Genomic DNA, 15482 nt, shown 5'->3' with positions numbered 1-15482 from the left:
TTCGCCGCCCCTCGCCTGTGATTCGTCCGAATGGGTATCCGACGAATCGCAGGCGGGGCGGGCATAGGCGAAGCGCAAACGTTGCGCATTGCAAGATAAGCCGTCATAAGAAACAGCATTCCGGGGTCGTCCGTTTCCACTGATACAGGGAAAAATGGACGGAGCCACCCACTTCTCTCTGACTGGAAAAAAGTAGCGTTCAAATGTTAGTCCCTTTGCTTACTTAGCCCTCATATGTTTGAAGCGTTCCCGCCACGAAAAGGACTGCGCCAGGTCCCATTGACAATGAATTTGCCGATTTTTCCTTGAATGCTTTCACATAGACAAATGTGTTTCCTTTTTTTCCTTTTTGGTGCACAATTCATGTAAGTGAATAATTAAGTAAATAAATAAATATGCGATCATAAATCTTTTCCAGGGACGTTGTAGACGTAAGAAAGAAAAAACGCAGCACAGCAAGTGATTCCGTTTCGTTTGCATCGATCCGTGGTTACATTGATTCGCAACCACAATTTCTTAGAAAAAATTTATACGAGATTTAGAATAACTTTAAAAATACTAAAAAGTACGACAGTATTTCCATCTCTGAGCTGAATCAAGGAGGAAACGTTGCTAACATTAGCAACAACTAGTTTTAGAACACTAACACTCTCGGAGACCAATTTTTTTTCTTTCTTTTTTTCTTCTTTTTTCTTCTCTTTTTTTAAACATTTTCTTTAAAAAAAAACCTAACTTTTTTAACTTTTTAGAACTCTTCAGAGAAAAAAAACATATTCGTGCATTTTCTAAATTATTTACCCACGTAATTGTTTCTTTTTATTTTTAGAAGTTCTTAGTGTCTTTGCTTAGCGCTTGTGGATTTGTGAGAATAATTTCATATTTTTGCTGTCATTTCTTTTTTTGAAATAACTGTCCCATTCAAAAATTTCTTTTACTTCCATCCTATTCATTTTCTCTATGCCTTTTTTCACATTTTCCACAATTTCTTTGCAAGCAATGCGTTCTATTTCTTCGTTTTCATTTCCACATTGTTATTCATCGCATTTTTCCCTTTTCTCTTTTCTTTTCTTTTTTTCTCACATTTTTATTAAATTCTTCCCAAATTCACCTATTTTTTTGTCGGCGGCTATGAGTATTCATCCGTTTATTTCTGGAGGACCGTTGTTAATAGCTTTTTTCTCTTAAACCTTCTCTTTCCACATGATTTATTACTATAGCTCTCTCTCTCTCTCTGTTCTATTATTGCTCATTTTATCGATTGATCACAGAAAACAGATATGTCCCTTCGACATCGGTAATAATGCGTTTTGAGCCATTAATTCACACGGCTCTTGTTGTTTTTATCATCAACGGTAAGCCTTATTAAAGATTTAATTAAACGCAATTAAACAACTTTAAAGTATTTAGTAAATGCCTCGGATGATGAAGAACGTCTTATGGTGGACGTATTTCGCGGTTACAACTCACTGATCCAAGTAAGTCCCCATCCAGTCCGAGATTATTCCGCATCAATCGATACGTATTTTTTCTGCAGCCGGTACAAAACATCTCTGAAATACCGATTATCGTCAAAATGGCGCTACAATTAGTGTTGCTCATTAATGTGGTGAGTTAGTTACAGTTAAATCAAAGGATCTACCGTAATCTTTTCCGTGACTTTACTCTTTTCGTTTTCTATCTACCCTCGTGCTTGATTGTTTTTCGCAAACACATCAGATCTTCGCCTAATCTTTAATTCAGTCGAAAAAGAGACAAAAACACGAGTTTTAGGTTTAGGTTTACAAAGAATTTTGAAAAAGTGACAAAAAAAGACTTTTAGGTTTAGGTCTTAAAATAATTTTTTTTTTTAGGTTTAGCCCCGAAAATTAAAGTATTCGTATTTCAGGACGAAAAAGATCAAGTGATGCACACTAATGTTTGGCTAACACTGGTATATACTTCATTTTCACTTCACTGTTACCTTATCGATTTATTGACTTTTTTTTTTGCAGAAATGGCATGATTTTCAAATGCGTTGGAATCCAGTGAACTATGGTGAAATTCGTGAGATACGCGTTTCACCGGATAAAGTTTGGCTGCCGGACATCGTTCTTTTCAATAAGTTCGGGAATTTTGTTGAATTTTTTTTTTCAAAAGCATGTCAGTATCAGATAAGCAGAATTTTTGGGAAGCAGCCAATAATTTACTTTAAAAAAAATGTCTTAGGCGAGGCGATCCATTTTAATTTTGTCCTCTATTTTATTTATTTTACCTTTATGCAACATAGTCCTCAACGAGAAAAACTATAAGTAGAAACGTAGTTTTTAATTGATCTTCTTGAACTGTAGTCAAGATTAGTATTGATCTTCCTTTGTTAAACAACAGCTAACGTTTCGGCTCAAGAAAATCAATTAAAAACTATATGGCAACATGCCAAAATTCCACGACAATCGAAAATGGGCAATGTAACTGGAAAATTTGGAAAGAAAAATAAACAAAAATAGCAAAAATAAGTTACTTAAAGTGTTTGAAAGCTTTCAAGTATTCCTCAATCAATACATCAATCAATTCTCCAATCAATTGACTATTGCTCAGCGAAACGATCATGATTGTTTTCCTTTCTTTCCTCCTTTTGTTTATCTTACTTTCTGTTTATAAGTCGTTGCCTGAGATTTGAAGCATATTTCATATTTATAGTATATTTTAAAAAAAAGTTCTACGTAGTTTTCGCTACCAACATTTATGGAGAGTGGGGTCATTGGTCATTCTGGATGTTCAAGTGCTGAAGAACACTTTACTGAACATATGGCTTTTATATTCAACTACTAATAGGTTTTTATTTTCTTCTTTCTATTTATTCTACTTTTTATTTCTATTTTCTATTTTTTTTTCCAATTTATTTACTGCCCAAAAAAAAACTTGTCCATTGCAACACCGGAACCGATCACTAAATCAAAATGACCATTGGAAATAATCGCATTCTGTGGTTATTTTTACAAATTGAGCTTATCTTCGGTATGTCATACTCTGGATCAAATCAGGACACATTCCAAGAGCACACAACGATTGGTCAGCCGAGAGATGTGAAATGTGGGCGGGGCGATTGCTCATTGACCAATCGTGACGTGATGGTGCTATATATCATTTCCAATAAAGGACACAACTGAAAATTAGATTAATAAACTATATTATATAAATTAAACTATATTATATAAATGAGATATATAGTCGTGTCAAAACGACATGAATCACGAGTGCGATTGCGGTGCATTTGCGTACGCGCTCGAAACGGCGCGCGGCGGAGTCAGCAATTGGGACCGGGGTGGGACCGTTGCAAATTGCAGCAACGGGTGGTGCCAGCAAGGCCGCCACGCTCCACCGAAGCGCCTAGAGAGAAGCTGCGTACGCAATTGCGTACGTGCTTCATGTCGTTTTGACCCTATTATAATGAATAAATTAATTTTGGATATTAATTAAGGTTGATTAAGAAGCGTAGAACTAGAATTCTCTTCAGCTTGCAAAGTCTCTACGATATTTGCCGGGTTTACGCGATTATTTCAATATAGTCGGGTCAAAACTACATGGAGCACGGACAGTTGCTTGAGCGGTTGCGCTCGAAGCGGCGTGGTGGAGCGCAGCGGTTAGGATCGTGTAGGGATCCCCGCTACCGCCACCCATTTCTGCAGTTCACCATGGTCCCACCACGATTCCAACAGCTGTCTCGACCGCACCGCTTCCAGCGCGCAGCCGCTTGCGCAATCGTCTGTGCTTCATGTGTTTTCGTACCTGACTGTACGTCTCCAACGACTGAGAATATTACCGCTCTTGTGGATGAATAGCTAAGTTTCAGGTTTTAGAGTTCAATATCCTCATTTAATATATAGAGTATTTATATTATGTTTATTTATTCTATATTTGTTATTTATTCTATATTTATATTTACTCATATTTATGGAGTGACGTGTACAAGAAATCAATATACTACCAATATGTGTAATACGTATCGATTTCCAGCGCTGATGGCAACTACGAGGTATCATTCATGTGCAATGTTGTTATAAACTATCTTGGTGAGATGTTATGGGTGCCGCCAGCGATCTATAAAAGTTCCTGTATCATCGGTTAGTTAGGAGAAATAGATATGTGATTTTCATCGTAGGAATATTTTACAGACGTAGAATTCTTTCCTTTCGATGAACAAGTTTGTACACTCGTATTTGGATCATGGACGGTAAGTTCACTTCATGTATTCTTCAAAGTGAAAGCTTAACAATTTATTTGTCGTGTTTATTGTCGTTTATTTGTTGTGTGTCGTAGTTTGTCGATGTAATTCCAGTACAATGAGAATGAGATAAAGCTCGATTTTGATCAAGCCGAATGGGTGGATCTATCCGAATATGCGCCATCTTCCATATGGGATGTGATGGATGCTCCCGCGTCACTAGTAAATAAACGAAGTCGAATTGAATTTCAAGTTAGAATACGGTAAGTAGGTGCTAGTTGCACCGATATCGCACCATTTTTTTTCTTGAAGTGAAACTGTCTAGACGAAAAACTTTGTTCTACACTGTGGTGCTTATTATACCTACGGTACTTATGGCTTTCCTGAGTATGGCTGTGTTCTTCTTGCCAACAGATTCAGGTATGAAAAGACAAGCTCTTATTGATCAACTGTTGATGTTCAGTTGTTTTGTTCAGTTGATTCGAACATACTTTTTTTCCAGGAGAAAAAATGACGTTAACAATTTCTGTTCTCTTATCTATTGTTGTATTTTTGCTACTTGTGTCGAAGATTCTACCGCCTACGTCAAGTACCATACCACTAATGGCAAAGTAGGCAAGACCTATTCTCGTTTATTTGTTGTGAAGCAAAACTTGAAAAGTCAGCACCATCGGCCGTTCAAGAAAATGATCGAAGCGAGCTTCGGTGCACTTTCTCCACGATAACGCTAGGCCCCATGTAGCTAAGTAGACCCATGAAAAACTAGAGGAGTTAGGCTGGGACACGGTGCCCCATCTCCTTATTCTCCCGACATTGCTCTTCCTCGACCCCCGGTCTCCCCAGTTCCGGGAGAAAGGGATCGGTGACCTGTCCATTAGCTCGGGCACTATTGTAATTAATAATGGTGATTATATTATTCAGGGAAAAGTTTAAAAAAAAGGCTATTGTTGTCTTTATCATCTGTAAAATATTGTAATAAGCGAGTGATAACGAGGATAGGGACGGGTGTAGTGTAGCGGTTAGAGGTTCCGCTGCTTGCACGATCGAACGGAGGTTCGAAACTGCCCTGGTGCTCACCAAGCCTCTCATCCCTTCGGGATCGATAAATTGGTACCAGACTTGTCCGGCAGGATAAAAACACTGACTTGACACACCGGCTAGCCACTGCAAGTCATTGTATAGGCCAGTTACACGTTCGTGAACCTCCAACGATTCCGAATTGAAGTGAACGTGGATGCGCATCCCAAGTAGATTGATTAACGCCAGAAACTTTGTCCTTTACCCTTTAACGAGAATAAGTCCATTCTCTACGCTTTTGAACCAAATCTGGGATTTGGGACCGGTTCTGGGACTCCCTGAATTTGCTTGCGTACTGCAAATTATTCGCTTCGGTTCCTATTTTCACAATCGCAATTAGTATCTCAGAAATGTGTAGGATATTTGGAAAGGGTAGGCTAGCAAACGATGATTACATTGAATGCGATGGTTCGTCCTCAACATCCTTACAATGTGGGACAGCAGAAGATTTTTTTCTCTCGCATATTTTCGTCATCCCTAACCTCTATAACCTAAGGTACTTGCTCCTAACTTTTGTGCTCAACGTGATCACCATCTTGGTTACTGTAATCATCATTAATGTCTACTTCCGTGGACCAACAACTCATCGAATGCCGGCATGGGTGCGAAAACTCTTCTTAGAGGTAAGCGAACCCAAATTATCCTATTCGATACGCTCAGCGCCTCTGGGCTGTTCAGTGGATGCCTTGCGTTATGTGCATGCAACGACCGAAATCGGCTTCACGAAAGTTGTTGACTAGTCAGAAGAGGGGCGTCGCTCAACTTCCAGGATTGGGGCAATTCACCTTCAATCCAGCCACACATCATCCGTTTTGTCCTAGTGCCGATGATAGGTAAGGAATTTTTCATAGTCTCTTCAGCCAATCAATAGCTGAGCTACAATTTCTTTGTAGGACCGCCACCATGAAAGTACTGAATAGTTCAACGGAAATACCTAGAGATCCAGTAACGGCGGCATACTATCCGCTATCTCCGGATGCTTTGAGAGCGATAGACGCTATCGAATACATTACTGATCATTTGAAACAAGATGAGGAATATAAAATGGTGAGTGGAGCTTATCAGTTTATCAGTTTCCAGAACTGGAAGAGGAAATATCAGTAAAAACCTTTCTTAAAGGCATCACCCCACAAATCTGGGGTGGTACGAGTTTCAGCCGGGTAATGCTTATACGGGGTCGTAAACCGTGGGAAAGAGGATGATTCCGTTCACGCTCCCTGTATCAGTGGGATCCCGGATCGCTGCTTCTTTCGACGGCTTATGTTGCAGAGCGCCACCACTGCGCCCCGCCCCCGCCTCCGATTTGTTGAAAACCCAATCCGGCCAATGGCAGGCGTCACGGGACGCAATGGTTGCGCATTGCAACACAAGTCGTCGTAAGAAACAGCATTCCGGGTCGTCCATTTACACTGATACAGGGAGAGATGAACGGAATCACCCTCTTCTCACAATCTACGACCCCGTATAAGCATTACCCGCCTGAAACCCGTACCACCCCAGATTCGTGGGCTGATGCCTTTAAGAGGTTCTCCTCTGTGAATCACTCATTACTCGCTCATATTCGTTCACGCTCGCTATTTTGGTTCAAATCCGCGGTATCTGTTTCTTCGCGATTATTCTGGAAAACTGGAAGAATTCTTAAAAGATCGGTCAACACTCGTGACTGTTTGTTGGTTGTCTGGTCCGCTTACAATCGCATCACTCGCCCTTTCTTTCCTACAACTTCCCTAACCTCTTTGTTAACCTTTGGTTTTCTGTATTGGCCCTTCTAGCCACGACTTTCCAAAGGGATATCAATTTTGTCGCTTGCGCTCTCTTATTGTTGACTGCTCAAAAGCTTTCAGTCTCCGTTCCACAGTACCGTCTCTCTTATAAACCTTCGTACTTCAAATACGTCCAGAAAACCATTGTTTTCCCGCATAAATCAATACCGTTCAGTATCGAGATGACTGGAAATACGTGGCAATGATTATCGATCGATTGCTGCTCTACGTCTTTTTTGGCATTACTGTTGGTGGTACATGTGGAATACTTTTCAGTGCACCGTACGTCTTCCAAGGTGAGTAAAAAGCAGTGTTTGGCAAATTATATCGTAATAGGTCGAGTTGACCCTGAAGATTGATAATTTTTGTTGTTACAGTTGTTAACCAACGAGAAGTGCTCCAGAGACTCATCGATTTATACAAGAGTGGAGGAAGTCGGAGCTAAGGCATACAACAATTATGCGGGTTCATTAACAGATGTGCCTTATGGATTTTTATGTCTTTCGATCAAAATTTTACAATAAAAAATTAAATAATTCGAAATGAAGAATGGATTTGTAAGAAGAGAAATGACGTCCAACCTAGATTTTCAACTCAGATCAGCTAAGCACCTCAGCTGATCATATCGATCAATGCAGGTTCGCAAAGGGGATGAGAAGAACAGAAGAGAGCAGAGACAGAAAATGACTTGACTCTGAATCAACCGGCGAGCTGATGTCATCGCCTGACGCGATTACCCGCATCTTAGCCGAGGTATGTCTTCCTTGAATCCAGCTCTGCCCAACCTTCTCGATCTTCTACGAGAGATTGGGCAGAACCAATCCATTCGTCGTTATTCCATATTCTACGAAACATTACGTCTTGCCTGAACTACCTATCCACGCCGAGTGCCATCATCAGGTACTCTTTCACCACCTCACTCCAGTTCATCCATATCATGCGGGTGACGCGCGCATGATATGGATGAACCGTTTTATGGTAGTAATTTACGTCTAACAAAGTCTACTCGCTTGTGGTTACTCTCACCATTTTCGCCCGATCCTTCTTCAAAACCTGGATACATGTAGGCAGACAGCTGCTTAAAGGTATCACCTAACGAATTTTGGGTGGTGCGGGTTTCAGGTGGGTTATGCTTATACGGGATCGTTGATTGTGGCGAAGAGGGTGATTCCGTTCATCTCTTCCTAATCGCTGTAAAACCGGTCCGGAAGATGCTGCTTGTGCACAAGGCTGGCGCGCTCCAATTCAACTCTTCGTAGACAACGGTGCCCCGGAAAAGAACAAGATTTCTGGGGTGATGCCTTTAAATGTTAGTAAACAGTTTACGTTACTCGACGTAGCACCCTCATCTTTATCAGAATGACGGTAGCATTCATGCCATTTCAAGTTTGCATTCTATGTTAATTACTGAGTAGGAACACGAAAAGTTTGTCTAGTACTTCCAAATATGTTTACAAACTGCTGCGGTATCCAAGAAATAAAGATGTAAAATCAGCTTTGAATATCTTCTAAATGTAGAATATTCAGACACTTGTAACAAAATTCTTACCAACGAGATCATCCATCAGTGCGCATATTTCGCACATTCCTTGAAAAAAGAGCGAAATAAAATTCGTTTAGAAAAAACATCTTTGATTTTTTTTTTGGCGAAAAAAATTAATGGGAGTGCTTCTGCTTTAAATTTGTATTCATAACTTAAGGGAAGCGATTGGGACATTAGATGACGTCTGATGACTGATTTTAACCGGACGTTCAGATTTCATCTGACGGTATAATAATATTATAATCATCCAGAGATTTCAAATACCTTCTCATTTTTGTTTTTGAATGAACAAACGAATAGGTATAAAATTCTGAAACAACTGATAAGATACAAGAAACTGGTAATCCACGTAAAAACTCGCATCTACGGGAATTTTCTGCCCATAGACATGAGGCAAACCTTTATTATACTGCAGATATAAAATAAAAAGATAATAAATATAAAAAAGTGATAATAAATAATAATAACAAATATAAGAATAAAACAAATATAAAACGAAGTCAAAAGGTGCTGTAAATTTATCTTAGAGCTCTTTTCATACAAGTATACTTGCATGTTAAGAGCTAGAAGAACATCCCTTCTTATCGTCTTCCTTTAGGCACTCAAAATAGTTTGCAGTCACGACGAATATAAAGAAATCAAGAATCTGAGACAGAAATTAAGTCAGGATTGAGTTGTACCCAAGTGATGCGCCTAAAAATTCAGTTTTATATCAAACACACTACAATATATATATATATATATATATAAAATTCTAAATTTGCGTTTCCATTCCATACGGCCATAAGTGCGATAGGGAGGAGACAGACCCTCCTCAGGTGAAGGTGGGGTCTAGTTCATGGGGTGAGGCTCAGGTGATGAGGATCCCTTCGCCAATCGTCCAGAAGTGAAGTTGGTCCATCCTTCAACCATTCAAAAGGGGGTCAGAGCATCGGGTACAACTACAGCATCTATGCATACGGCGTTGGTTCCTCCTGTCGAGGCAACGTGGAATCCGTATGGATGTTAGGGCACGGGAAGGAGATCGTTTACAGATGGTGATGTATGTAACTAGTAATCTCCTCACGTTGAATTTTCGTCTGTTATTTCCATGACCAACATCGCTCTACCGCTGATCTGAACATATTGCCGCATATTATCGATCCGAAAACCATTGTACAGAAAAGAATCGGGGAAATTTTTCTAGAAGAACCATTCACTATGGACTTTGACACTCGAACTGAGCGATTTCTGGATCCTTATAATTCATAGATGGCAGAGGAAAAGAAATGGAGATGAAAAAGTAATAGGAAACTAGAAAAGTTCACAGCCGACGCACGAATAAACGGTGAAATTCACCGCTACACGCAAGGAAATTACGTGCTGGAAAGAAATTCGGAATCGATTGGAACAATAAACTCGAAGAATCCAAAAACATAAGATCATTTAGTTAAGAGCAGTTAAAAGTGGTAGGTTAAGCGAATTGGTAACCGAAACAGAGATCCCGACAGAATCAATCATCCGTATCACATTTTCTGCTTTGGCCTACTTTTTCAAATGTTTGATCTATGCCCTTTGGAAACAAATCAATGCAGGAACGCAAAAAACGGAACTTAGATCCGAACATATGAAAATTAACTGAACAAAAAAAATGAATTCTGAAACTCGAACATATGTGAAGAGTAGTCTCGTTGAAGAAATGCTGAAGGAGGGAATCTAGTACGGAATAGTCTACCATAATTGTATTTTCCTAACAGGACTGTCGTAAACCTTGGGTTCCTGATGCCACCCAGTTAGCTCTGCCAATTAAAGGCATCACCCCACGAATCTGAGGTGGTATGGATTTCAGGTGGAGTATTCGTATACGGGATCGTAGATTACGGAGAGGTGGGTGATTCCGTTCATTCCTTCCTAATTGCCGTAAAAAAAACGGCCCGGAAGAAGCCAGCCCTGTGCGGCACCGAATCTTCCGGTCCGTTTTTTACGGCAGTTGAGAAGAAATGGACGGAATTACCCTCCTCTCCATAGTCTCCCATCCCGTATACGAATACTCCACCTGGAATCTGCACCACAGATCAGATTCGTGGGATGATGCCTTTAACGCGGATCTTCTGCCGCGCTCGAAGAATGGGAGACACGTATCGGCGCGGTGTCGCCTTCACGTCGTCCTGGCTCGGGTCACTGTTCTGTCGCTGCGTTTGCTTCTCTGGCTAGTTCCTAAGCCGATATTTTTCATCCTTCTACAGTCATGCCAGCGGACTCACGATCAACCTCAAACTCTAGTGGGCAGGATAATAAAGGATAGAAAGGATAAAGTGTTTGGCGTTGATCAATCCGCTTGGGATGCGTCCCCACGTTCACTTCAATTCAGAATCGTTTGAAGTTTACGAACGTGTATCTGGCCTATACAATGACCTGTGGTGGCCGATGTGTCACGTCAGTGTTTTTATCCTCCCAGACAAGTCTGGTACCAATTTATCGACCCCAGAGGGATGAGAGGCTTGGTGAGCACTAGGGCGGATTCGAACCTCCGATCGATCGTGCAGGCAGCGGATCCTCTAACCGCTACTACGCCCGCCCGGGCAGGGCAATGGGTTTAATAAAAGTCAAGCTCAAGCTCAGGAAAATGGAGCACTCAATAGTACTCAAATATGTGTATGACAGATCGAATACAAGTATATTGTAAAAAATATATGGAGAATTAATATATAAACGAAAGGAGTGTATTGTAAGAAAAGAAAACAGATTAAAAGATTAAATTAGAATAAGAAACAGATTAAAACTATATTTGAGTTTAATCCGCCCAAAACAAACAATCGCCTGCAGCGAATCGAACCTGGCCCGTCGCGTTTCAGCCGAGTATTCTATCACTGAACCAAGAAACTCTTCGGAGTTCGCGAATGTAAGCATTTTGATCCTTTTATCAAGCCAATGGTCACACAGCGCCAGTTTGAGCGCAGCACCTCACCACAGCTGCACGAGATCCCGAAAGGTTTCTGAAGCTACTGTCATTCTTTTCAATTTCCTTATAAAAAATGATAAATCGTGGAGATAAGAAAAACAGATCCTGATATCGCAGAGTTAAAGCTGCTTCCATTGCCTCTTCAGAAAAAAGCACGGAAAAGGGGTCAAAAACAAAAAAAAAAGCACGGAAAAAGGGTCAGAAAAAAAGAAAAAAGGTCAAGACTGGAGCTTTGCTCAAAAGACGCATTTCAACTGGGTATTCTTACTGAAAAAAAAAACATCGAACTAAATCTAAGCAGCAATTTAAAGACACTACACCCACCAGATTGATGATTTTTGGATTTCTCCAGCAGAGCATAGGGTTACGAGTGTACACTATAAGACTGAGCGAGATCATGGTCATGTCCCCAGCCGCCTTTGCCCAAACATGGCGGGGAAATGGCCTTATCAATAGAATATTCCAACAATTCTGCCAGATATCGGGAATTCTGCGTAGGCTGCTCATTGGCTGTCCGCTTACTGACTTACTATTATTACTATTACTTACCATTATTATTACTACCATTATTTCTTTCCTTCTTTTCTTTGCTTTTTTTTGGCCCCATATCGACTTCTTAACCAGGTATCGGTCAGGAAAATTTTGCGGACGTTTTTTGTTCCTTTGAGATGTTAGTTCGTGGGGACCTAATTTTCATTTTTTTTCCCTTCTGTACATTTCTTCATGTAGATGCGAATCGCTAACATTTTTTTAGTAGTCGTGATCTTAATTTCCCATCGATTTGATGTTAGATAGCCTAGACTCCTACAAAAAATAGGTCAATGCTCTACCAGACGTAATAAGCCGTATTTTTCCCTCAAGTAACCACAATTCGAACACCCATGCATAAATGATGTAATAAGGCAAAAATAAATTGAGGTCAAGAAAACATGAAGAGATTCAAACGTGTTTTTCATACTTTTTCTCTTTTTTTCGTATGGATATCCTTATAATGATGTTATATGTAATTAAAGTTCTTTTCCATGATTTTTGCTTCCTTTTTTTTTGTTTTTGAAGCTCTCCAAAGATTGTACATTGCCGAGATTTGATTTCTGTCCAATTTTTTTTGTGTAGCTATGCATTACTAGCATTTTTTTCGTAATCACAGACTTAGTTTTTATTCGATTCAATACTAGAACTTTAGGAAGATCAAATACCTACGAACAATATAATAGCTTTTTTCAGTAGCAGTACATTATCATGCTTGATTATTCATTTCGTATGTTCACGTTACATAAACTATGTAGTTGATGAAGAAGCGACTTTCTACCCAAATATCGCTCAGCAGATTTTTACAAAATTCGTGGAAACATGAAACGATTCAAAGGTGTCTTTCATATTTTTTTCTCTTGTTTTTCGTATGGATAAGATTATAGTTCCTCGGTGCAGTTCTCGGCCACTTGTCTCTGAAATCTGCTAACTTCATTGCCATCAACAACTGATATGTTCTGCAAAATTTTGACGAACTGACACAAAGGATCTGTCACAACATATCTTCTTCAGAAAATCTCACAACAAAATCCTGACGTTTCTATTTGTTGCTGGATGTCCTTGTCGTGCACTTTCGGGGATAGCGCAACGAGAGGGAAACTTTTGATGTTTGGCTCAGTTCAATATTAGCTTTTGTGCATATTACAAGGAAAACACGAAATTCTGAATTCAGAAGTACTCTAAGCATCATTTTACACAACAATGCAACTCTTTACACTCACATAGAATTTGCAAAAGCAAAAGGAAATAGGTTAGTGGTGAAATCGCTGGCTAGACCAGCTCCTTACTCTCGTACAAGCGATGAAATAACCTTTACGTTTCTCTGAAAGAATCCTCGTACATTGGCATCGGAAACGGACACTGAATGCCAAAATTAAATGTTTTAAATGAAATTTTAACAATTTATTCATGTGAAATTACAAACGATGGAAACGTTTCTTTCATCCGTATATTACTTATTACCCAAGAGTACTAAATTATTTTAGTGGCAACAAAAAACAAACTTACTTATATTTAATTGTATTTTTACTCGATGATGTAATTTTCGCCGCTATCCAAGACCTTTTGCCATCTTACTGGTAGAGTTTGAATCCCATGTGCATAAAACTTTGTTTCCGCGAGATAAGAATATGATTCTAGGTGAGGTCTCTCTCGTTTCCCTTAATTGTAAGCCTTTTTTGCTTAGGAGGGCTACCTCGATACAACAGAAAATGAAGGGCTACTTTCATTTCTTGAGGGCTAAATCTTCAGATTTCTTTACTTTCAAGATCTTTTTGAATTTTGAATGACATATTCACCTGGGACCTATTTATCCGCTGTCATTGAAGCTGTGTAGAGTTGAAGACCGCATTGAGTTCATATGTGGTGGTTTCCTTCATTTTGTATCTAAGTTGACCGAAAATGTAGGAAAGACCCTTCAGGTGAGTACGGTGATTCCGAATTGTGTGACACACACCTTTCTCGTCTACGTCATTCCAGATGGATGCAGTTTTGCTGAGTTCGGCTCAGAGAGGTCCTTAGATTTCATAGTTTTCTTTCTGAATGCGTCAGTTCTACATTTGAAGAACATTCAAACATCAACTTCAAACACTCCTTCGATGCCAGTATAATGAAGGCACAATTTGAAATGTTGCCGGTTCGAGCGCAGCCAATTACTCCGTTTTAATACCTAATGAACTACAATTATCTTGTAAATTAAGTATTACGATAACTTCGTGTAGTTCTTCAACTATTCTTCTTTGGAATAATTGTCAGCACTAAGTGCAAATTCGCAGCCATCAACAAACTCAAAGACTGCCACAAAATTTGCTCTGAGAATGCAACACAACATTCTCAGAGCAAGTTTTGAAAAAGTATTTGACTTCGTAGCGTGTTTATCTCAGTGTACAACAGAATACTGAGGTTTCTATTCGCCACAGCACACGACTGCCCCTATTTTCTACTTTTGAGTTGCAAGGCATGAAGATAAAGAGATGACAAGTTTCCTGTTGTAGTTTCTAGAATTTATATACAACAGAGATCTCTCTAATTGAGCTACTTTCAACCACGGCGTCATTTTCTACAACACGAATATGAAATGTCAGCTAGGATCTTATACTTAACAGTCGCCAAACCTATCACAGTGGCAAGCTTTATTTTTAAAAAATCACACTAAAATATCAAAAGAAGTCTTCGAAACAGGCAGTAATTGCGTCCAACTTCCCTTATATGGTGTAAACAACCATAAAAACAACAATAATATATACAAGGAAAAAAGAGAGAAACAGAGAAACAACCAGCTTTTTCCGCACAAATTTCGAACTTTTGATGATGGAAGATCTATTTTAAGTTACTCAGTTCTTTTGTTTTATATATTTCTATCAAGTAGATTATAGCTTTCACACGAGATTATTTTGGAGAACGTAAAATCCAACATTAAAACTGGAGATCTAGACAAAAAAGCTCTAAAATTTCTCAGATACCCGGCCCGATCAAAGAAAGTTGTTTAATTTGAGACTTTAAATTCCGAGTTAAATCATATATTTGCTGGAAGAATCGAACAAAATGTAATTTTCAACAGTAAAACTTGCGAAAAAGCAATCCAACAATACACACATTTTGAGAAAGATACATAATAACAAGAACTAACTATCGGAAAGACTTCACAAATATCTATGTATAATCGCAGATTTGAAACGTCCATTAGAAAACAAAGACAAACAATTTAAAACAATTCGATCAAATCTGAACAAATTCAGCAGTGAATACGTATGAGTATGTAATTTCCTTAAACTATACGCATACAGCACAAGGGATTTCTAGGTAGATAGACTTAGATTATGAGCTTGCAAAAAGACAACACTCAGTTAAACGTTACAAAACAATCATTAAAAATGAATAAAAATACTTAAAATTGACAATAAAGTAAACAACAGTTGAAACGTACGC

At 39.1% G+C, this 15482-nt stretch overlaps 1 protein-coding gene across 1 annotated transcript; it reads left to right on the top strand.

Annotated features, from left to right (window-relative positions):
* Positions 1 to 1300: 1300 nt before the first annotated feature.
* On the top strand, positions 1301 to 7486 carry RB195_007436 (uncharacterized protein; the record flags this gene model as incomplete). Its single annotated transcript, XM_064181058.1, has 15 exons — positions 1301 to 1352; positions 1408 to 1475; positions 1535 to 1606; positions 1886 to 1930; positions 1992 to 2101; positions 3994 to 4100; positions 4152 to 4210; positions 4316 to 4464; positions 4527 to 4621; positions 4704 to 4812; positions 5775 to 5901; positions 5957 to 6111; positions 6172 to 6325; positions 7217 to 7337; positions 7419 to 7486. 15 exons carry the CDS (start codon positions 1301 to 1303, stop codon positions 7484 to 7486), a joined length of 1491 nt encoding a protein of 496 aa, XP_064037878.1.
* Positions 7487 to 15482: the final 7996 nt, after the last annotated feature.

This window comes from Necator americanus, chromosome I, assembly GCF_031761385.1.
Source record: "Necator americanus strain Aroian chromosome I, whole genome shotgun sequence".
Classification (NCBI taxonomy): domain Eukaryota; kingdom Metazoa; phylum Nematoda; class Chromadorea; order Rhabditida; family Ancylostomatidae; genus Necator; species Necator americanus.
The sequence above is the reverse complement of the archived record's forward strand: the minus strand, read 5'-3'. Positions and strand labels throughout refer to the sequence as shown.